Below are 24,546 nucleotides of genomic sequence, written 5' to 3'. Positions count from 1 at the left end.
GCAACCACAAAACAGGCAGCTACAGAAGCACTCAAAATACAGAATATTTTCTATATAAATATAGGTACTTCAGTTCAACAAAAGCTACTTGAGTAGGCCACAGGCATGGTGACCTCAGCCTGTGCAGTGTTGCCAGATCCTAAAGGTTGAAATATTATAATCTGCTTCAATAACACTTATTGTCATACACTATGCATACATAATGCAACTTTTACCTATAGAACGCGTTCTGGATCACGTTCAGCAAGGAAACTGAAGCACTGCTGTATCGGATCCATGTTATCAGTGCTTCATACTGGCGGGCCATAATAATAGATCCATATTAACTGATTCCGCAGGCCGGATGTGGCCCGTTGGTCACGGGTTTGACACCTATGTATTACGTCTGACCAGATGAAAACAGAGATCTGCACCCTGTCATGCTTGTGTGTGTGCGCGTGTCATGGGCGTCCTGAAGTGAGCTGGCAGAAACCGTGTGCAAAGGTCAAAAGTTCATAGTTCGCCCAAGTGCCTTAGCATTTTAAGAAAGCTGTTAATGGTTCATTGTAACTCATTTAGAATATCCAAAAAGCCCTTTAAAAGAAACCAGTGAGATGTCAAGCATTTATGATCTTTAATTCTAGAATATAACTCTTCTCTTAAGCAGATTGAACAAACAGAACTGCAAAAACATAATGCACACGGCGTACGGAGCGCTTCGTGTTTATCGCTGTACACAGCACTGCAGCCCTCCTGAAGAACCAGGTGAAGTGAAGAGCCTCAGAAGAGGAGGGAGTGAGTATGAAGGGCAGCGGTGATGCCTGTAGATGAGTCCTGCAGGAGAGTTTATTTGGCATCAGGCACCAACTGCAAAGCCCTCAGTACAATGTAAGGGGGGAAAACAGCGCCCCCCACTGGAGGTCTGTAACTGTAAAAAGGGTCACACCTCACACAGACTTGCAGAGACAGAAGCCTAATTCCAGCATTCATTGTTTAAATCATAATGTTAGCCTAACAAAGTGAGAAAGGGTCCACTTCTCCTCTTCAAAAAAGAAATTATGTATTAGATTGATTTGTACATTGGAGATGATTTTTTTTATTTCTATAAGTCTGTGACAGTGTCTATTTTAAAGATGTAGTTAACAATGTGCAAAGAAAGAAGAGACAAAGAAAAGAAAACATTTCTTTTTTGCCTAAAAAAAACCCCCAAAACACAAACAAAAGTAATTCACATTCATGGATTGATGGTGGTCCTGTCGGAAGAAGAGCTCCATGATCCTCCACCTCTGCCCGTTACTAACAAATCCAGCCATCCGAGTCCAACAGACAGCAGAGCGTCTCACTGCATTCAAGCCTCTATGTTCAGGGTATGGGGTGTGCAACTCTATATTTGGTTTATAAAGTTAAGTGCTCTCCCAAATCCAAAAACACTTAAGTCATTAAGGCATTAAGTCATTAAGTGTCCATATAAGGAACATTTCTTCTGCTGCGTCTGGACTCAGGTCTACTTTGTCATTTGCAGATATGACTCTGCATAAAGGTCAGCCTGAGCAACTCGGGAAAATGCTGTAAAAAGTAGTCAACTGAGAAAAATAGAACAAAACAACAGGGGCATAAAGTGACCTAAAGTGAGATTAGATAGGCAGCTCATGTGAGGCGACCACTCAGAACAGCCTTGACCTCTGAACATCATGGATCATCTCATGGCAAATGAATTGTCAGACTCTGACACAATTTCAAAAGAAATGACAAAGTCACATGAAAAATAAATAAGATTTCAAGACTGCAGCATTAAAGACACCACTCGACACACACACCCCCTCAGGTAAACGTTGAGAACTAGCGGTCTCTTTAAATCACAAAACAAAAAGAGGGGAGTAATAAAAATAAAAATATGAAAAAAAAAAAGACGTAACATTTCGGTGACTAATTTTGCAAGCCACTATTTGGGAATTCTATACAATTATTTAAATGTTATATATTCCTCTTTATATATTATTTACTTAATTTACAAAATGGTGCAGGAAGAGGGAAGGGGGTGTCACTAGAGACTTTCTTCTCCCCACATGACAACGGGGTGATAGTCACAGGGAAAAAAAAAAAAAAGAAAAAAAAGAATAAGAAGCCCCACCGCACCCTCTAGTGACCCAGGCAGCTCAACACAGGCGTAGGACTGAGATGCTAATCTGGATTAGGAGTGTAGACATTGTTAGGGAGTGGGGGTAAGGGGGGTGGGACTGCGTCTACACTGACTGTTTACATGAGAGCGAAAGTATTTGTAGTTTCCAGTTATGGGGTTAAGATGCAGAACCCCCACAAGGTTGAACTTGGCCTCCTACTGAGAAAGTGGTGCTGTCTAAGTGTGTGTTCCAGGTTGGCCATTTTAAGAAAACATATGATTCAAATGATGCTGATTACAGATTGTAAAGAGTATGATGGGCAATCAGCATTAGTTTTCAAATTGCATAAATCTCCTAATAATAATCCTGTTGGGTTAATCAGATGAGTTCACATTATGATTCCTTTGTTATGCCAAGTAGTAGTATGGCACCAGGTTGTGATTTATGTTACACCATGATTAGATTTAATCTCTGAAAATGGCCAAACCTCCCTGACCAACAGCACAAATCATCATGCTGATCATATTAGAGAAGGCTCACTCACACAGAGACACACACACACACAGCCCCATAAATCTGCTGTTCCACTTCCACACATCCAACTCATTATAACAGCAACCACAGCCCACCACAGAACCGGTGAGACACCAACACTCAGAGATAGAGGGGGCGGGGCATGATAAAAGAAAAGAAACTCAAATGAACTCAAGCTCTCCGATCACAAGAACGCAGCATTGTCAGAACGCTCCAGCCTGCATCCAGCCCTGCAATGACCAGTAAGTTCAGCAGTTCTGTGTGTGTGTTGTGCATGATCGGACTGCCCAGCCACCTGTACAGACAAGCAGCAGCCGTTCCAAAAGTGCTCAGCGTCTGTTCAAAGCATCCTCCGCCCAACCCCAACTCCCTGAGTGCTGCCTCTGCAGTTGTACACACAACTACGTCCCGTCTCACATGAGGGCCATGGACTAAACTCCCACGAGCCTCCCCATTACAACCAGTCCTCTTCCGTTCTACAGATCGCCAGCATGATATCAGTTCACGCGACTGTGCAGGCTTCCTCCACAAGTCTGCTCTCTGGGGGCGGAGTTTAGGGGCGGTTTTTTTTTACGTAGGCTGGGGTAGGGCGTGGGCCGATCACTAGTTGGAGCTGGCGGCAATGGGCTTCTCTAAGTCCAGCTTGGTGGGGGTGGCGGACACCTGCAGGCTGCTGTAGCAGGTCTTACACACCCGGCTGGGTTCAAACAGCTGCTGGCTCGGCACGGGGATTTTCTGATCGCAGCAGCTGGCGCAGAACACGTTTCCACAGTTCCTGTAGTTGATAGAGAGGAGAAGAGAGACAAGAAAAACTGGTTATTTAGGGCAAGGTTGAGCGTGTCAGGGGGAGAGACAGAAAGAGAAAATAAGAACACTGAGAGAACCGTGGGGAACCCGCAGTTATTATTCCCCACTGGATTTCTTAGTGCACAAGGCATATGGCCCATTTATTCTGCGTTATTCCCCGTCAACACTTTCAGGAGTCCCTGTGAAGCAGAAGGGAAAATATAGACACACGCACAAATGAAGCAGACACAGAGAAAACAGGAAGGCTTCGATCAGTTAGGGGTGTACAAGGTCGCTGAAGTCACTAGTGCAGTCAGTCACATGACCACACCAATCAGCTAAGCAGAGCCTCATGCCACCAGGTCAATTAATATGTTGGGCGCAAACCACAGGCGGGTCAGAAGGTCAAAGTGCTCCAGTGCACAGAGTCCTTTTCACTCACTCACACACACACACACACACACACACACACACACACAAGTACAAACAAATAAACACAGAGACATACACACAGATAGATATATATGTACACACATGCAAATTCCATTTTATACACAAATGCACATGCAGACACACACACCCCTCTTCATTGGCTGCTTGCATCAGTCCACAGTGTCCTTGCTCACACAACCTTATCTTGAATTTGGACTATTTACAGACAAAATGGCTTGGAAGGAAAGTCACAACATAAACATACATGTACCCAATTCCAAGGAACAGAGTTTTCCTGAAATAATTTGGATGCCTGGGCTGCTTCTCCAACCCTGGAATTTCTTATACAGTCCCAGCGAAAAAAAAAACAAAAAACTATATGGATAATAAAAAATAACATATGTAACGCAGAATAGCGCTGTAACTGAATACAGTGGTGAGGAAAGGAGGTATGGACAGAGGGGTGAAGGGAAGAAGCAGTGCGTGGTTAAAGGGCATGGAAGGGAGGGAGGGACAGTTTCTCACCAGGCCTCGTCTACAGGCATCCTGCCACTGTGAGAGAGAAGAGAAGAGAACGGAGAAGAGTGGGGTGAACATGGAGAACTCCAAGATTTTCCCACAGGCCATGTTGACAACTAATGACTGTGCTATTAATGCACACAACAAACAAGCCCCACAAAGCTCACCTCTAGCCCCACAGGTCCCCCAGATCAGGACTGAACAACCTACCAAGAGCACCTGAGGTACAACCCACATCTTAAACAAAATGTCTCTTACTGGTCAATTACAGCAGATCAAATGTGTTTGCTCACATTTCATCTGCTATTTAATCTACTGTGTTTGTACTGGCAGAGGGGGTGTGGTCATAGCGAGCAAAAGGAATGACTTGGGAAGGTCACATTTGTAGAAGGCATTTTAGTTACATGAAAGGGAGAAACCTGAGCATCTAAAATAAACATATGAAAAGCAGACAGATCCAAATCAAACTGATGCAAGAGGAAAATGTGTCCTGCTGGAGAACCTACCACACCCAGTCATTAATGACCTACCTGCAGTGATGCTTCCTGGCAGCCAACCAGAACCGACTCTCACACCCATAGCACTGAGCAGCCAGGTGGTCTGGGTACCACCGTGTCACCTGAGAGACCAGCAGACAGACCTTCAATAAGATGTTTGCATGTAACTCCAGTTTGCTCATCTCCTGCTCACAGTTGACTGGTTCAACTTGGTCTGGGTCCTACCTCAGTGTCCTGCTTGTCCACCTGCTCCCAGCTGGCCTCAGAAAAGAGCTCAGTGCTGCAGCGGGACAAGCAGTTGGTGTCCAGGTTACACTCAGAGTCTGTGATGGAAGTCTAAAAAGAATAAAGGGTTACCCTAAATTAACACACACACACAAAATTGTGTTAGAAGCTCTCACAGTATTCACTATACATGGTGATCCTGTAGTCAAGTTCTTCATTTTATAGGTTTAAAAAAACGGTTCAAAACAATGCCAATGTTTCCTTATATAATCACTTCCTCTTAGCACCTGGTAATCTATACTGACCAATTCTGATTCCGATGAAAAGCAATCTGCAATTGCAATTGTACCATCCCTGATTGCGTAGTTCTTAAACATTTTTAGAAAATAATTTTTATGACTTTTCAATTACTCTAAGGCAAATTTTCATGAACAAATGTTCTCTGAAATTTCGGTGCAAATTTGAAAATCACAAAAAGTAAAATTTACTAAAATATTGATAAATTAACCCTGAAAAGCCTAACTTAGTGTTTCTTCACCTGTTCACGCAAAATGGGCCCAATCAGCAGCTGTAAATGACATGACTTTTAAAATGAGACACATGGCTGTGGAGGTGCTGGAATATGGAAGCAATGCACGCAGTACCACGTGACGTGGTTCACTACATAAAGCTAGCAAAGATATTATAGTATAGTTTTAAACGTTGTAGACCCGATACTAGATCCGCACTAGTTTTAAACGTTGTAGACATGATACTATAGACCCACACTAGTTTGAAACATTGAAGACATGATACTATAGACCCGCGCTAGTTTGAAACGTTGTAGACCCGATACTAGATCCGCACTTGTTTTAAACGTTGTAGACATGATACTATAGACCCGCGCTAGTTTGAAACATTGTAGACGCGATACTATAGACCCGCGCTAGTTTGAAACGTTGTAGACGCGATACTAGATCCGCACTTGTTTTAAACGTTGTAGACATGATACTATAGACCCGCGCTAGTTTGAAACATTGTAGACATGATACTATAGACCCGCGCTAGTTTGAAACATTGTAGACATGATACTATAGACCCACGCTAGTTTTAAATGTTGTAGACCCGATACTATAGACTCACGTTAGTTTTAAATGTTGTAGACCCAATACTATAGATTCGCGCTAGTTTGAAACATTGTAGACCCGATACTATAGACTCACGTTAGTTTTAGACCCGATACTATAGACCCGCAATAGTTTTAAACGTTGTAGACATGATACTATAGACCCGTGCTAGTTTGAAACATCGTAGACCTGATACTATAGACCAACTATATAACGTAGACCTGATACTATAGACCCGTGCTAGTTTGAAACATTGTAGACCCGATACTATAGACCCGAGCTAGTTTGAAACATTGTAGACCCGATACTATAGACCCGCAATAGTTTTAAACGTTGTAGACATTATACTATAGACCCGCGCTAGTTTGAAACATTGTAGACCTGATACTATAGACCAACTATACAACGTAGACCCGATACTATAGACCCGAGCTAGTTTGAAACACTGTAGACCCGATACTATAGACCTGTGCTAGTTTGAAACGTTGTAGACCCGATACTATAGACCCGTGCTAGTTTTAAACGTTGTAGACATTATACTATAGACCCGCGCTAGTTTGAAACATTGTAGACCTGATACTATAGACCAACTATACAACGTAGACCCGATACTATAGACCCGAGCTAGTTTGAAACACTGTAGACCCGATACTATAGACCTGTGCTAGTTTGAAACGTTGTAGACCCGATACTATAGACCCGAGCTAGTTTGAAACACTGTAGACCCGATACTATAGACCTGTGCTAGTTTGAAACGTTGTAGACCCGATACTATACACCCGAGCTAGTTTGAAACTTTGTAGACAAGATACTATAGTTTGAAACGGCGTAGCTGTAAACACAGAAAAACATTTCTCATGCAGTCTTATGGGAAATATGTACTTTGTTATACATTGATGTGTCAAACATATTTATATATCTTTTCCATAATTTCTTATTCCAAAACTTTTCATGACCTGAAAAAAAAAACACTTAAAAAACTGTGTGTGTGGGTGTAATGGAAGCACCACTCACCAATTCGTCTCCCATGTCGCCGTTGAGGCGCAGAGCTCCAGCGGCCTGCTGGCTCTCCAGGCGGCTCCACAGCTCCTGCACCTGCTTCTTCAGAGTCTCCACCTCTGCCTGGTGGCTGGCCTCGATCTGCCGCAGCCGTTGCTGGATTGTGTCGGTGTGCAGTGTCAGCCCGTCCTCGTCCAGGTGGCTGCGGGCAGGTTGCTCGGGGCTGGGCGGCGGCCGCGCCAGCAGGCCATGCATGAAGAGGCAGCGGTGGTGGGAGCAGCTGTTGCGGTGGAGCAGTTGGTGCTGTTGCTGCTGAGCCTGTGATCCACAGCTAGCCAGAGATAGCTGACGGCTGAGGGGGGCGTGTTCTCCATTGGCCTTCCCCCACTGGGGTGTGGACAACTCGGGGTCCAAACTGTTGCCATTACACGCCTCTGTGGAAACTGGTGGCAAGGCACTGAGCGAGGGATGCTGTGTGGTGGATCCACTGCCACCGTTACTGAGTGTCCAGGGAACAGACGGCTCCGGGTCAGCCTCAGCAGCACAGTGAGGCTTCACCAGATCAGAAGGGGGCTGCTGGGTAAGCGTTTCAGTCCTTGTGACCCCTTCCTCTGTCAGAGTCTCTGTGGAGCTCTCCAGGAGTGACAATCTCTTGTCTGCCTCAGGAGGCAACCTGTCATTGTCCCCAGCCACCCCTTCCCCAGAGAGTTGGCTCATAGTCCTCGTTGTAGAGGGTGCCATATGAGACCAGTGAGTATTGGTGATGGCGAGATCCTCTACTGCCTGCAGCCCCAGCCCCAGCTTTGTCTCCTGGTTTTCTGAAGCCTGTTGAGCTATTGGGCTCAAGGGAGGGGAGAGCTCACCATTCACCACCTCTGCGTGGAAGCCGTTGAGTTTGGGTCTTGGAGAAACAACCTTTTCGGCATCATTATTATGATGAACAGCCATCCCATTAACACTCAATTCACTGGGAGCATATGCTCCATTACCAACAAAATCCTTAGCATTTCTAGAGCCATTTAGACAAACCCTGTTGGTGGCTTTGTGACCCTCTGAGACAGCGGAGTCCTCTGTCGTAGCTTCCTGGAGGATGTTCTCCATCTGTCCCATAGCCACTCCCATTGAGACAGCCAGCTCTGCCTCCTCTACCCCCATATCTGATTTCAGGCCTAAGTTACAGTGATTGACATTCTGTAACTCCTCCCCCTCTCCATCAAGTTGGCCCTCTATAAGCCCCGCCCCTAGCTGGTTATTAGTTTTGCTGTCCTGCTCTTGGGAGGCTCCATCAGGCCCTGCACCAATGTTAAGCTCCAAGGAGCGTCGGTGGTCCTGCCACTTCTCGTTCAGGCTGGGGTCGCTGGAGCGGCGGTTGGGCAGTACTTCGCACGCACTGGGCAGGTTATCAAACGAGCGTGTCTTTGGCCGTCTGCAGTGAATAAAAAAGAAAAAATGGTTCACTTTCTGCACACAAAACAAGAAACAGAGCTTCTTTATTTCCTGTTCTTGGCCCTGAACACTATAAAATGAGTCTGATTAATGGAAATGAGCTCATGCGCTCAACAATAAACATTTATATGATCTGTGACTCCATAAAACTTTGCCCCGAGCAATGAGCTAAAAAATTCGAACTCTGTAAAAACCTAAACAGTTATACTTTCACTGCAAAGAAAGCAACTATCTGTAGTTTTGAGTAAAAGCAGTTTGCTTTTTGTCAGTGATGAAATGATTCAGTGTTCAGGATTCTGTTACATACAAGGCACTTTCATTCAGAGAAGAACTCAAAAAGAAAAACAAATCTCAAAAGACACACTAACGCTTTGAACAAATAAGTGAGGAGCAAGCCAAGAGGAAATGGCTGGTAAAAAGCCCAGAGCATATGCAATGTGTAATGTGCCAGTGTGTACATCTCCTCACAGCTCTGCAGCCCCCTGGATGGTAACAGCTCACTTCAGACACCAGGCTCGTGGATGTGGACCCACCTGCCCAAGGGCTGCTCCTCTGCGCTGGACCCCGGCACAGGGTAGGGGGCGCAAGAGTCATCCGAGGGCGTGGTGGGGGATGAGCTTGGAAGGTAGACGGCAGTCCACAGCATGAGGTTGCGTACGTGGCAGACTGGGTGAAGCACCTGGAAGATTAAGTGTTCTAAGTTTACACAGGAACAGGAAATCTCAGACCGATCAGTCAGACCAAAAAAAGCACACACACACACACACACACACACACACACACACACACACACACACAAACACACATATATTTTACAGGCATGCAAAATGCAACCAATCACATTAGAAACAATACATGGCTCAAAGAGTTCACTGGGAAACACTTGTATCTCTGAACCCTCCAAAGAATCTTTCCTTTCTCATTCTGTTTTTTCTCACCTAAAAGTAATTTTAAAATTGAAATGGAATTATTTACTTGCGCAATCATTTTTATTATTCAATATTACTAAATGTTATGTAACACTATTCATTTTATAAATTATATTTCTAAAATATATATTAATCTAAAAAACAGACTGCAACTGTGGTAAGGTCAAATCACCACATTGCTCTTAAAAAAAAAAAAAACGACAAAAATATGTTTAGCAGGTTTTAATTAAACCATAGCTGCCAATGAACAGTGTAACAGTGGATATTGCACCATAATGAGATGACCTCAAAAATGTCAATTGACTTGTGGGTTGAAGACATAAACAAGAACAATGTCTTTGCGGTCTCTGGAGGTTTGCATCACTAAGACGAAAGACTGCAGTCTCACAATCGCTGAGCCTAAGGGCCTCCCATTTCCTTCCTGTACTCAGACCGATCTGACAGACAGAGAGGGAGAGAGATGCAGTACACTACGTACGGCCTCGGAGTGTGCGGAGTACAGCATGTTTCTGAATGAGCGATTGGCGGGACGCATCAGTGACCACACGGAGCAGGTTCTCTCTTGAATGCGCCTCTCCTCTCTCTCCTTCCCGCTGTTACACAGGAAGGTCCCAAACAGGCACGAGTATGAATGCTGCACCAGCTTCACCTACATTCAAATAAGCAGAAAGAAACACACACAAAACTAAGGACAAAAGCACATAAGTCTCTTTGGGTGAAGTATATATTATATTATAAACGTTCGGACTGCCAGATCGGATTACCAGGAAGGCCTCGTTAAACTCAAAGGAGCATGGGAACTGCCTCTGCAGCTGATGCACGCAGTCCAGCCACTGCAGGAAGACCGGACAGCGCTCGTTCAGGTCCTCCGTGTTCTCACCATGGCCACAGCGGTCGGCAAATTTATGCCCAAACTCCAGCCACTCTGTCTCCACCAGCACCTGGAATCCCTGTGCAGAGACAGCAAGCGTTACAAAGCGCTGCTGCAGCGTGATTCGGGGGCAGTTTTGGCCCTGTCTTTAACTTAGCTGCAGGAATTCTAATGAGGTTTAATAAGTGTGCATTCTGGTAATAATTGGTTTTATTCCTGCAATAACTGAATGGACAGGGGCCGGCACAGCCAACTCAAACAGACCTGAATCAACAGGAGTCATGGGGAGAAAATGTACACAGCATACAGGTTCATTTGAGCTTAAGAGCTTTGTTTGGTTAAAGGCCACAGGGTCCTTGTGTCATTATTTGTTAACAGCAAAAGAGAGAGATGAGATAGACGCAGTACCTCCATGGTGCGGTAGAAAGGGTCAAGCAGTAGCTTGGACAGCGCTACGATCTGTGGGGTGCGGTCCCAGCCGTCAGAGCAGTGCACTAAGACAGGTCGTTGGTCGCGGTCCACCGCGTTTACTACCAGCAGGGCCGCCTTCAGCAGCAGGGACAGGTGCTGCAGCCACTTTGTGCTTTCCAATGCAGATAGCCAGCTAAACACACACGTATTAAATAACAAAAGTTGCTCACCACGCACTTCAATGTCCAGTACTGAAATTACATTACAAAAACAGGACAGAGTGATTTTAGCTCAGGTATATATAAGACAATTTAAACAAGAAAAAAAACAATATTTATGTGTTTTAATAGTGTGTGCTTGACAACCAAGCACCAAGTTTCCATTCAGCAGGGGAAGAATAATCCCTTTTACAGCTGTTAAAGGGAGTGGGAAAGGATGGATGGGTTCAGCTGGTCTCAGGACTAGCAAATAAGGGCAGATGTGCAGTCTAGGCTGGAAGTGGGCACAAGAAGTGTCTCAGATTTGATGTGCTGACAGTCGCTGAGGGTAATTTATATATACAGTGCATTTTATGACGTCCTCTGTTATTTTGTGGGAAGAGAATCATGCTGTTGGGTACATTCCGCCGCCAGCAGCCCATTATTACAGAGAATCTATATTTCACTTGGGAGATGCCTGCTTCATAATTACCAGTGTTGGCCGTGCATTCCTCGCTTTTGTAATACCTAACATAAAACTCGAATATTAATGCTAACAAACGTGGCTTGATTCGGCCTCTGCGCTGGGCTCCTTGTTCATCAAAAGTCGAAATTTCTGAGACCTCGTGGGAGATGGATGGCATCTAAAGCAGGCACGCACACACACACACACACACACACACTCACTTGGCAGGGTCAGGCATCTGTGTACAGAGGAAGCGCAGCGACTGGAAACTCTTGCGTATGGAATGGATGTTGGCCATGCCCATGAACACCACCTCACAGTTGGGGTAGTACTCTACAAAACAAGAAGAAAATCTAAACATTCTGAAATATTTTGACTGCATTTAGACTTTATTATTTAGACTAATTATTATTAGAGACACCTTCACATGTTTTAAGTTTGATACTATAGCATAGCTGTTGCCACTATATGCTGGTCATCTTTTAACAGTTCTGAGTGATAAGTGTAAAAATTCCTTTTGATGATTTAAAGGACTAAATTGTGTTAGTTTGGCTAAAACTGGAACTTTAAAACACATCACTAAACATACTAATACATTCCAAACTAAACTTCTCAAAAACTGACCAACATACGCAGGTCCTAAAATTAGCCAGGATCTGATTCAAAAGCGACAGTGTCTGCTGTTTATTAAGCATCCGATTATCTAAATATGTAAGTGTACAGTACATACGAAACGCACACATCTGCAAATCCTCATCTAAGAAAGATATACTTTGGTCAATAAATCAAATCCCCGTTGTGCATTGAAACAAACTGACAGTCAATCCAATTTTATTTATTTATAAGTACATTGTCACAAAGCGACTAGCACCTTAATGATACCGGGTCAGTGGCCCTTCAATCAGAAACTAAAAGTGGTAGTCTACTAAGAGCATCTTAGGAGAACTGAATACACTCATAGAAACACAGTTCATCTCCCAGACCTGGGCACTCGCAGCCTCCTCCCTTGGCTCGGTTGGCCACAGCGGCAGCATACGATCGGGCATCCAGGATGAGCAGTTTGTGGGGCTGAATGGCCAGAGTCTCCACTTCCGAGCTGTTTGTCATTGAGGAGTCTGCAATGGTGGAGGAGTATGGGTAATTAGCTCATTGCTTCCTTGTGTCTGGACTTGTTTTGTCTCAAAGCTCATTATTTCATAACTGGGATAAGCATCAACAGGCCCCTGTTACTTAAAAGGTGTTGTGCAGCACATATACCACAGTCGAACAAGCCACTGTCAGGAGATGTGATTTACCAAAATCCACATCAGAAAGGTCAGCGCCGTTGCAGGAGCCATTGGTGAGAAGCTTTTGCGAGCTACTGTCCACAGCGCAGGCCTTGGCAATGGACTGCACCAGGTGCTCATCGTCGGCATTGCGCCACCCCCACCAGCTGACCTCGGGCTGGCCGCAGCGAGCGATCACTGCTCCAGTTATCTGGTGCCTGAGGGTGGAGATTAGGAGATTAGGAGTTGTATCAGGTGAATGGGCAGTACAGTGCTGTGATTCCAAAGGTTCCAATAGCTCAGACTGTTAATGGACAACAGAGGCATAACATAAAAATCAAGAATGATATTTTAAAGGTGTTATATACAACAATGGATGGGGAGTGTTTGCTAATGTCACATTCATTGTTTTGGTAGCAGGGCTGTTTTTACTATCATACTATCATACTCATTTAAAATAATGATTTGATGTATGATTCATCAATTGCCAGGACTGAACTGCGGCTGCCTGCATAATGGATGTTGAAGATTTGTTGGTTTAGCGCTTTTCGACATCACTTCCTACAAGTTATTTGGATTTAGTGCAGGTTTGTTTCAAAACCAAGACTGGCCTACAGTAGTGCAGTGGTCCTGAGAAGACTACAACAGAAATCTGATTAAGTGCCAACATTTATCTACTTCACCGTATCCTGTAACAGACCCATCAACAACAGGACACTGACCTGTACACCACCGCTGGGAACCTCTTCCATGAGCGGAAGGCAGCCACGTTCTCCAGCTCCTTATCCGTGATCCAGGCTGGCACCAGCAGCAGCTGGGGATAGCTGGAGCACAGCCTAGGGGGCAGTGCCAGAGGACACAAGGGGGCACAATAAGGGCAAAGCAAGATATGGGACAGAAGACATAAGCCCCTCTGTGGGCCGAAACCTAATCCTGGGCTGGGCTCTTATCTACTCTGGGTTCCAAGCTCACCAAGCTTGAGACCTGTACAACTGCTCACTGTGCTGCGCACACAAACCATGTGCTGATGTGGAACCAAGGTGTAAAGTTACACTGGGGTCCATGGAAAAAGGAGGACCTTACTTGTGTTTGATGTTGATCTCAGATATCCTCCAGGCGTTCTGAGTGTCGAAACCCATCCGCTCCACCTCGTTTCGGAACAGCGAGGTTGCAGGCTCTACTGAAGACTGGTCCCTCTCACTCGAACACACATCCACAAACCAGGCATAGTAGGCGAAGGCAAACAGGTCCTCTAGGCGTGAGGGGGGACGCACAGCTGCCATAAGCCGCTTCAGCCACTCCTGACACTGCTCAAACGTGGAGAACTGACACCTGCAGCACACAAACACAGAGTTAACTAAAACGTAAAATTTTAACCTTACTAAGCACCTACTCCATACATGCATGCAACAAGCAGGCATTGGAGATGGATAGAGCCAAATTATTTCCTTATTTCAGACGAATGTTTTCTCATAAATGTGTTTGATGTTTTCTTACATGTAATATATAGTAAAATTATTATCACTATTAGAAATAAACGGTGCAGAGCAATAAAATATATGATTTGGAAAAATACTGGTTACTGAGAAGGGGAGTGACCGACTGCGCCCAAGGATAAAATGAATGTTTGGTTTTGTAATCCCTGAAATTTCATTACTTCATCAGCAGCTATGACCTTAAGTGCAGGTATAGACCCACCTGACAACTTTGCAGTCCTTGCAGGTGACATGCAGCTGGAACATTTCTCGACACTCAACGCTCTCTATCAGCTGGAGTGGAACCTGGGACACACAGAAATATATTATAATAAATGCTGAAGAAAAACTCAAAAATCACTGTCAACACCACACGCGAATCTCCCTGTGCACAGACGACCACTTTCATCAATCACATCAGACGGGGCAGTATGCAGTATGCAGTAAGCAGTAAGAACCTGCCAACCCTACTGCCAGTTAGTGGTTAGTGTTTTTAACACTGTTCACGTGTTAGCCATTGAGGGGCTGGAGAGGATGCAGGGCTCTGCTTTTGTGAAATTACAGCCTCTCCAGCCAAGAGGAAGCTCATTACATACCTCAAACACAACAATTGTCTGTTCACTTTCATAATGAAACGATTGCTGAAATTACATTGAGTGGAACTGCCCAAATAATGCAGAAGATCTTTGGAACTAAAACATTCCACAGACTCCCAAACATACAGTGTAGATCTGAGTATAACTTGTTTGTCATTAGAGATGTAGAATATGTTGGTGACCATACTGGATTACACTTAGCACCCTTGCTCCATCTGTTTGACCATTAAAAACCATAATCACGTTTGTGCCTCACTATTTCATTGAAGTAGAATATTTCAACATGCAGGAAGAAACTATGGTTAAACCAGTGGCTTCACGCCATGCTGCAGGGTCTGTGTACTTACGGACACCTCACACGAACAATACTGTCATTGAGAGAGAGGGAGAAAAACAGAAAGAGAAAAACGCCAAATATAAATCTGCATGGTTTTTGAGGTGCAGACAAAAAGAAAAAGAAATTGCACTTCCAAGCATCCTGTTGCAGCAATTTAATCTGGCCATGGGGGAGAATTCCTTGGGTGCTTGTTAACTCCCTCCCTCATTTCAACTGGAGGTCTGGGCGAGCCAAGGCCTGGTATTGGCCCTGCTGGCACTTACCAGCATGTGGAAATAGCTGTGAAGAGAAGGCGCAAGCTGCTTCACAGGAACACTGAGAGGTGCAGCTGCTCAATGGGCCAAGCACCACCTCGACTGCTGGGGTACAGCTTTTTACAAAGAGTACCCCAACACCACTAAACAAAACCCGGGCAACAGAGACCTCCACAAACCCACTGCCCAGCCTACTCTGTGGATCAAATCTTGCTGGATTCTGAACTACTGAACTCAGCAATGTCACAAAGGACAAAAGAGCTCATTTTATTAGACTTGGGACTAAGAAATAATCATTTAAATTTGGAAGTCACATTGGGTCCTGCATTCAAATGGATGGTACAATGACACATGCCACCATCTTTCAGCAGGATAATGTGCCCCGACTGCAAAAATTGTTCAAGAATGGTGTGAGAATCACTGAACTTAAGGTGTTGACCAGGCCTCCAGATTCAGGTCGCTTTTCAAACATTTGTGGGATGGGCTAAAAATTCATAACATTCATAAGACTTAAAGGATCTGTCACTGACTGCCAGATACCAAAGCATACCTTCAAAGGACTAGTAGAGTCCATGTCCTGACAGGTCAGGAATGTTTTATAAGAAAAATACCTACTCTGTAATAATATTATGGCTGATCAGAAACTAATTGAAATAATTATAATATATATATATATATTTTTTTCCTCTTAGATTAGATTTCAAATCTAATTTCTAATCTTATTTCAACAGCCAGATAGAGCACTGCTTCTTTGCTCAATCCCAAACAAGATTGCTGTATTACTTATTTGTAGGACTCGAATGAAGAGATATCACGGCAGTGTCAGAGGCCACGGCCTTGTTGCAGTGGGTGTTGAATGCAGTCACATCTCAAAGAAAGTGACGGCAACCATGGCAACCAGTGCTGGAGGAGACTAAGATGCCCAGGGAACTGAAAAAGCCTTTGGGGAATTCACTTTCACACTGGAAAAATCCTAGCTCTTGCTGCCAAAGGTCATGCCTCGCTGAGGGATCATATGACAGACAGTGATGTGACAAAAAAAAATTCTGTGCAGAATTCTCAGGCAACGGAAGACAATATTTACCATGACACCCCTACATTTTTATGTAATGATTAATGGGATTAGCTGGCAGTCAATAAACACAAAACTACAGAGTGGAGGAAATGTGGGAAGCAGTCATAACTGAGAACAGTCAAAACGCCCTGCTGTGTCACAGAGAAATGGTGGGCAGTTCGGTCACAACCAAGTGTTTTTCATTGTATTTTTCAAGTGTGAAAAATACTGAGGCGTGAGGGTGTGAGGGACGCTACTTGTTTGTGATGGCAGTTTATCAAAACTAGTAGTGAGGAGGAGGAAAGAATGCGTTGTACGGACTACATTACAAAAGCTAAGCAAAATTCCATTTCATAGTATTGTAGTAATAGTAATAGTGTCCAATCACACAGACATTAAAATGAGTAACTTTTTAACTATTGTTTTTTTTATCCTGAACTTCAAGTGTCCTCAATGTACATAACATTCTATGTTGTCTATGTGCTGATCCACCAACAACACAACTAATTCAATAAAGCAAGAATTTAGAACTGCACCAAACACCAAAGTGAGCAAAGATGGGCTGAGACAGTGACCAACAGAAGTCAGTGAAGGAAAAACAATAACTAAAACCAAGAACTAGAACATTCAAGCAAAAAACATTACACAAAAACTACAATAATATCTAACCACTCTTTGATTAGAACCAGATTGAATAAACTCACATTGACGACGGACTCTTTGAACTTGATGTGCAGCCGGTAGTTAGACATGGCGATGACTGAATCCTCTGCTCTCCCCACATACTCTGTAAACTCTCCATGTAGCTCAGGGAAGGGCACCTGCTCAACACAAACCAGCATTATTCATCAGAGCCTGATGTTTATCTGTGCTCAGTACATCAACATTACTTATAATTATCATATTTACCAATGCCAGATGCAGTAAACAACGTTAACCCTTCATGTAATAATCAGTATGAAAACACCTAGAAATGCACTTCACTTATTCAAATTAAAAACAAATCAGTCAATGTAAGTTTGAAACATTTAAAAAGGTTTATATAAGCTGTTTTGAAGTATGGTATTATAACCTGTGTATTGTACCTACAACCCAGGACTACTGTTACCCCGAGCAAGAAATTAGAATTAGAAAGAAATTGGTGTCATTACTTGGACTACATAACCACCCAGGTGGAACCTGGAAAAGTTCAGGCAGATCGTGTGAAGGATATTGATGCAGTCCTTACCTGCAGATCATCCTCCTCCAGGACAGGGGACTTCCTGGGGAAGATCTGATTGGCTTGGATAGCCTCCAAGCTCTGCTGCCCCTCCCGCTCCTGTGAGACACAGAAATGAGAATCCATGCTGAAACCATATGTCTGAATCTGAAACCAGGCATCTAAAAGGGCAAAAACATATGAAGTATGGCAATAACTTGACAATAAACTGAACATTTAGAACAGACTGTCTATTGTGGACAGTCTGATTTTAGCAAACAAAAGCCACAGCCAATTAACTCGGCACTCCCCAGGAAGCCAAAACTGATTTTATTGGTGATCACACATTATCCAACTCCTAGTGTATATCTGCCATTTATACTTTGGGCTGGCTCATAAACAAATCTGTTTTCATTCCAAGTCAGTCTTGTGACGCACATGGTTTTTAGCCAACTAGTTACGAGATTCTGAAGAACAGAATAAAGATTTTAAAAGTTTTGTGACAAAACTGAATCGGTTAAATCAAACTGTTAAAGCAACTGCCAATTCGTCAATCACAAGCCCTATTAATGCCACCACTGATGACAACAGAAGATTCTAGAAGTCACGGATTGCCTCTGAGTGGGCTGGGCAGCCCATCAGTTGTGAAATAGTAGTCCCCAGCCAAAGACTACTTTTTTACAACCATTGTCAACCCAAACCTTTCATAAACTCTGTGAGGGTCTGCATTGACCTCATGAAGCCAATTATGTTCAAAACAAAAGGCTGCGTGATCTCAAGGCATTCACCGTGATTTATTTCAAACAAAAAAGAAAAAAGGAAAAAAGAAAGGAGTAGCTTTTGCCAGGCTCGACACTCGCCTGTGTCGTGAGTCATTCCTGACCAATCCTTACAAGCCGCTCCACTCCACGCCCACACCGAGCCACGTCTCATCCTGCAGCTCGCTTCGGCAGAGCTCAAAGGCTTCACTGTGACCGAGCCAGCTACACACACCGACACACCACCTCCCTGCACCCATGCTCCATATCATAAGTAATCTATTTACACGCAAAAGGCTGTTAACTACATTACAGCTCTAAATTTAATCCTGCGCTGTCTGATCCAATTATCACCAAGAGCGTTTGGGGACTTTTTTCCATGCTGGAGACCATGAACTGTTTTAACCCATGGCACAGATTTCGTATGAGGAGACTTCACAACCATACACCGGCAAAGCAGACCCACTCTACGGGGGGACTGTAGCCATCCTGAATAAGGGCTGCTGTCATTATGATCTAAATGAAAGTGAAGTGATTGTCACTGTCATATACGGCAGCACAGCACACAGTGACACAACGAAATGTGTCCTCTGCTTTTAACCAATCACCTTAGTGAGCAGTGGGCAGCCATGAAAGGTGCACGGGGAGCAGTGTGTGGGGATGGTACCTTGCTCAAAGAGACCTCAGTGGCACCTTGGCGATTCTGGATTAGACTTTTCGATTACGGGTGCGCTTCCTTACCCACTAGGCCAAAAGAAGTCACTAACTGCATTTTGGAATCAATCAATCAATCATTTTTTCATATTTTGTGATGTATGTGCTAAAATGTTTTTTGTTCCTCAGCTTAAATATATCCTGATCATATTTTAAACAGAATTGACAGTGATTTGACAAAGTATATATACACACATCATATGATGTCACGGTATACTCTGGCAAGAATGTGTCAATAAAAGTGCAGTGTAATTCAGCATAGTGCTGCAGTTCAGACAGACACTTGGTCCAGACTGGGGCTCAACACGGGTGAGATAATGAAGAGGAAAGCGCAGCCTGGTATTTGCTGGATCAGCAAGATGTATGTGTTCAACTAACATTCAGCATCAGCACACCTCGGGGAGCACGCTGCAGAGGCCAAATATGGGGCAGTGGCACATAAATGCTCCATTACACTCTACCTTTCCTCCCCATCTGATAGAGTGAAATGCATTCACAAAGGCCGCAGAGGAATTACAAAGTGGAAAAATCAATGCAAAGTCTTTTATGGTGAGCAAAAGTAGCTAAGCAAACCAGAAATCCTCAGGTTAGCTGGCTGGGACGTTTCAGTGTTCTGGGTTGGGACTCCCGTTTCCCCGCAAGACATTCACCTTTTTGTTCTCAAGCCGTTCTAAAGTTGCTTTGGCCCTGTGCTTGGGATCATTGTTTTCGGAAAGGTGAACTTCCTTTCCCAAGCTCGCTCTCAGAAAATGTGAGCAGGTTTCTTTGCTTTCTGTGCACAGTGACATTAAAAATGTCTGATTTATTAAGATGCCCAGTGTCTGCTGGGAGCATTTTTAAATGAGACAGATTGTGTTAGATTTGGAATAAAATATCACATGGTTTTATATGGACAGTACGCTATTTTTTTCTCTTTAAATAACATGAAAACAGTTGGTAAAAAGGTTTAGAGACAAAGACAGAAAGTCATTCAAAACACATACAGTCGTGGGACTGTGACTGTCCAGCCCAATCCCCACAGGTGGAGAAAGAGATCCAACCTGCTACAGTGGCACCATTCATGCGGCAGTGACAGTCCGCTGATGCTCGGCTGTCAGAATACAAAAAAAAAAAAAAAAAAAAGGATCGATTCCCGCTGAGGCTGCAGCCCGGGCACTGAGGCCAATGCAGCTGTCTGCGCGCCAGCGCTGATTAAAAAGCCTGCCAATCGATGGACACTTTCCAAATCAGCAGAGGAGTCGCTGTTAACTTAGCGCTTTGAGGACAGGAGAGGAGGGGACAGTAAGTCGGTTTGTTTTGGGTGGTTTTTTTTTTTTTTACCATAGCTCCAGGGAAGGAGTGTGGTCCTCTGTCCCTGCAGCTCTCCCCTCTCTTCACCTCTCAAGCTCTGGAACACGCTGTCAATGTACAGAAGAGAGAAGGGGAAAAGAAAGTGTTTAGCCGTGTACCCCCTACTACAACAGTAGTAGAAGGAACACCGAGATGGAAATGAAAACCGGTGAAAGGGGGGCAATAAATATTATTTCTGGCATTCAACAAAATATTACACTTACCACCAAGCAAGAAACCGCAGCCAGCAACTTCACCGATTGGAGCGTGTTGGGAGCGTTTTCACACTTGAAGCTATGACACTGAAGTCTGCGGAGCAGGAAAAACACACTCATTAATAAAAGGAGTGAAACAGTCCAAAAAGCATTACGTAAATTTGTTTTCATCTACAATAACTCCTTTCATTCTCCGGTGAAATATAGCGACCGATGGTCGTCACGCTGCACAACCAGGAAGCAGAAGACTGCTGCTTGTGCCACATTTATGGCATGGAGTGGTGCCACAGACTAATAAACTGGGGTCATCCTCCACCAAATGGCCCAATCAATTCAACAATGGCAGCCAATAACATTCCTCACAAGTTACATAAACACCCTGATGACCGGAATTATTCAAAATCCTCCCTCAAACAACATAGAAATTAGGCTAATCGTGGAAGCTCACATTCTTTCAAGTTTTGCATGTGGATGAATGTGTGACGGCAGCAGAAGAGGATGCAGCGATAAAGAGAGTTAAGGCTATAAAATTATTTGCATGGTTAACCGGGCAGGTTGGGAATATAGTCGCTTATCATGGTGTCACCAGAGACAATTATCAGCAAAATAGCTGCTCTTTTCTAGCGTCCCCTCCAATAAATTGAACAGAAATTGAAGAACACACACCAACGGGGATTGCACTGATGCTATGTGACATACACTTTTCTGAGTGTAGGGTTCACGTGAGGAGAAATAAACCCTAATGGACCAACCACTTGCCCCTGGCAAAACAGGTGACATGGGCTCGTGTAGCATCCACTCCTGCTCTGGAAGCGGCTGATAAGTCGTATCTACGACACCCACCCTTCATGTGTTTACCACAGGCCGGCCGCCGATGACGCACTGCTTCTCTCAGCACGACAGGCTTTCCAGCATCGCAGCACAATGCACCCGCTCCTGTCCCATGACTGTCACGCATTTGACCAGCCAGGCGCATCGTGCATTAAATACTGAATGAGCTCACGCTGGACCAACTCACAACTGCACTAGGTTATGTCACATCGGACATAATATAGCTTTAAAATAGCTGTCAATTTTCAATCAAATACAATCTGAATAACCAAAATGTGTAGACATACTCTTCTCACAAATGCTTTACTTAGTCGATCTGTTCCTCTCAGGTGTGACTCTCACACAGAGCATTCAGTCAGCGTGAAAAAAATTCCTCTCAACCTGCAGACTGAACACTCATCCCACCCGGCCCGGCACTAAAAACCATTCACAGAGGTTTCAAACACTTAAAACATTCTGATTCTTTCAATCTATTACTTAAACACCTCAGCATCTGACTATGCAATAGTTGTTTTAAGTTGTGAAGTGGCAGAAACCACTGAAAGTCCTCTGTGCAAATTCTACAGTTTGAAAAACGGTCACAGACCAAATTCAACCAACAAGGTAAGATTAAGAATTGTATATTTTATCATGCCGTGCACTAAGCTGATTAAGTGAAGAAAGACAGAGTCTGTGCATCTGCATCACTACACATCACCAATGTGAATAAAAGCAAACAAATGATAATATCCTTCAATTGAAGAGTCAGTGTTAAGTCTAAAAATAAAATCGACACAGATCTCAGAGAACAGATGATAAAAAAAACATCAGCAGCCGATAGAAGACCTCACAGTTTCATGATGCACAATTAATGTCAGTAGACCAGACAAATAAATGCAAGGCTTCAAAAAAGGCGCTCACGCTGGCGTGAACGTCAGAGAGATTTCACTAATTCGTAAGTTAGCTTCTCAAATGCAATTCAAGCTCGGGGTCAAGACTGGATGTGGTTAAATCGTGAGGCATATAAGACGTCTGAGACAGCCCGACACGTCCACCCTGTTAGCCTCTAGCACCGTGAGCTAACGCTAAACAAGGCGCTGCACAACGACTCACAGCCAGCTAGCGAGCAGCGACGTCTGGCCGACTCTCGGACACTTTCTTACCGCAAGCACACGGCCTAGCTGGAGCTGCTCGGCAGCTGTCATCGTTCTCTCGCCCCAGCTGTTCCGGGCGGACCCTGGTGCCGCTATGCTAACCAGCTAGCAGGCTGGCGCCGCAGCTTCTGTTTTTGTTGTGGGAGAGAGGGAGGGCGGACCCCGGAGCGAAGGCCCCTAGTAAAGCCCCGAAACGGACCGAAAACGGCGCACTGACCTCGTACGAGATTCTAGGACGTAACCGCGGGTGGGTGTCTTGGCGACGCCTGCAGCTGGCAGGATTAATATCCGAAAAATACCGAAAGAAACACAACCGCAAATCCATTTGTGACTCGGGCCCGTCCCACTGTAGACTCCGGTCGTCTCAGCCAGCCAAGCTCCGGCTGACGTCAGTACGCAATGACGTAACATTGCGTCATCGCGTTGGCGTCCGTCTGCCAATGGGGGAGGGGTGAATGTATTAATGCTCATCGTGTAGGTTCACATGCGAATAGATTTTAGTATAATGGAATCGGTTTTATTGCCGCGAGAAGATTTATAGCCCACTTAGTGAAATACATTTTTATCTTATTGTTGTAAAATTTTAAACATAATGTCACTAAAATATACTTACTGACATTAACGTACATTTATATAATATGTAAAGCATCATTATGACACCACAATTCCAGTAAAAGTTGGGGTGCAGTTTAAAATGTACATAAACTGAATGCAGTGACTTACAAATGTCATAAACCTGTATTTTATTCATGATACTGCAACAAAAGTTAATTTTTTTTACATTTTAAGCCTGAAACATATTCATAAATATTTTATTTGATGGAAACAACTGGTAATTAAGTTGTAATAAAAGAAACCAATGAAGGAACGTTCTGCATATGGATTAATTGACATAACATGACTCGGTATAAAAAGAGCATCTTACAATATTACTCAAACTAAAATGGCTAAATCTTTAATTATCTCACCATCAACATTGAAAGAATTTGTGAAATGCCCTGAATGCCTTTGATCTTAAGGTCCTCATCTGGCACTACATTAACTCTATTCTAACATGCATGATTCTATCGGGGAATCAGGGGCAGTGGTGGCCTAGTGGGTAAGGAAGCGTGGCTTCCCACTGCTGACCAAGGGTGATGGTTTTGTATCACAATGACAATCACTTCATGCCAAGTCCATGCCCAGGAACAGGGACCATCCAGCCTGCATCCCTTATGGTGTTAATGTCAATGGAAACTCAACCCTGAGTTGCTCCAGGGGGGACTGTCCCTTTAATTGCTGATTGTAAGTCATTCTGGACAAGAGTAAGTAGCATACATGGAAATGGAATCCAGATCACAAAGTTTTTATGAAAGGTCTTTCATTTTGACCAAGACAATGCTAAGCCACACACTGCATCTATTACAGCCCAGCATCATGGTTGTAGAGCCTGGGTGCTGAACTGACCTGCCTAGTCCAGATAATTCACCAGTCGAATACATCTGGTGCATCACAGAACTACAACAAAAAACACCCAGATCTGACAATGACGGTCCTGTCCCAACTCTTTTTGTTGCTGCCATCAGCCTGACCTAATTCTTTTTATGTTTTCCACATTCTATTGTAAACAATAGATGGGTTACTGAAATCAATGAATCATGTTTTAAATTATAATTTACAGTGTCCCAAAATGTTTGGAATTGGGGTTGCACATCATACACCTTTATATTTCAGATAGGTCAAATAAGCTTGTAAAACTACCAGATGTTAAGACAATGATCATCATTTTATTGTTTATATTCATTTATGTAGAATGGTGCAGGATAGCTGATTTGTAAGTGGTTGACTGATTTTACTTTGTGGAATGCCTCGGGTTTGGCTCCCTCTTCAT

General features: G+C 43.9%; 1 protein-coding gene across 3 annotated transcripts; it reads right to left on the bottom strand.

Annotated features, from left to right (window-relative positions):
• Positions 1-596: 596 nt before the first annotated feature.
• On the bottom strand, positions 597-23,058 carry mtmr3 (myotubularin related protein 3). 3 transcript variants are annotated; one of them, XM_028997130.1, is made up of 20 exons: positions 22,686-23,058; positions 20,722-20,806; positions 20,489-20,565; positions 17,727-17,816; positions 17,203-17,319; positions 14,481-14,563; positions 13,866-14,114; positions 13,505-13,618; positions 12,813-13,000; positions 12,501-12,632; positions 11,739-11,850; positions 10,852-11,047; positions 10,337-10,522; positions 10,051-10,221; positions 9,177-9,322; positions 7,213-8,623; positions 5,093-5,203; positions 4,901-4,989; positions 4,377-4,403; positions 597-3,408 (listed from the first exon to the last, which is right to left on the bottom strand). In XM_028997130.1, the coding sequence occupies exons 3-20, from the start codon at positions 20,489-20,491 to the stop codon at positions 3,237-3,239; spliced, it is 3,597 nt and encodes a 1,198-aa protein (XP_028852963.1). In that variant the 5' UTR covers positions 20,492-20,565; positions 20,722-20,806; positions 22,686-23,058; the 3' UTR covers positions 597-3,236. The 3 variants fall into 3 exon arrangements, with proteins under 3 accessions (XP_028852963.1, XP_028852962.1, XP_028852964.1); XM_028997129.1 differs by having other exon boundaries at positions 22,894-23,058; XM_028997131.1 differs by lacking the exon at positions 4,377-4,403 and having other exon boundaries at positions 22,894-23,058.
• Between the last annotated feature and the right edge of the window lie 1,488 nt (positions 23,059-24,546).

Source organism: Denticeps clupeoides, chromosome 11, assembly GCF_900700375.1.
Source record: "Denticeps clupeoides chromosome 11, fDenClu1.1, whole genome shotgun sequence".
Classification (NCBI taxonomy): Eukaryota; Metazoa; Chordata; class Actinopteri; order Clupeiformes; family Denticipitidae; genus Denticeps; species Denticeps clupeoides.
The sequence above is the reverse complement of the archived record's forward strand: the minus strand, read 5'-3'. Positions and strand labels throughout refer to the sequence as shown.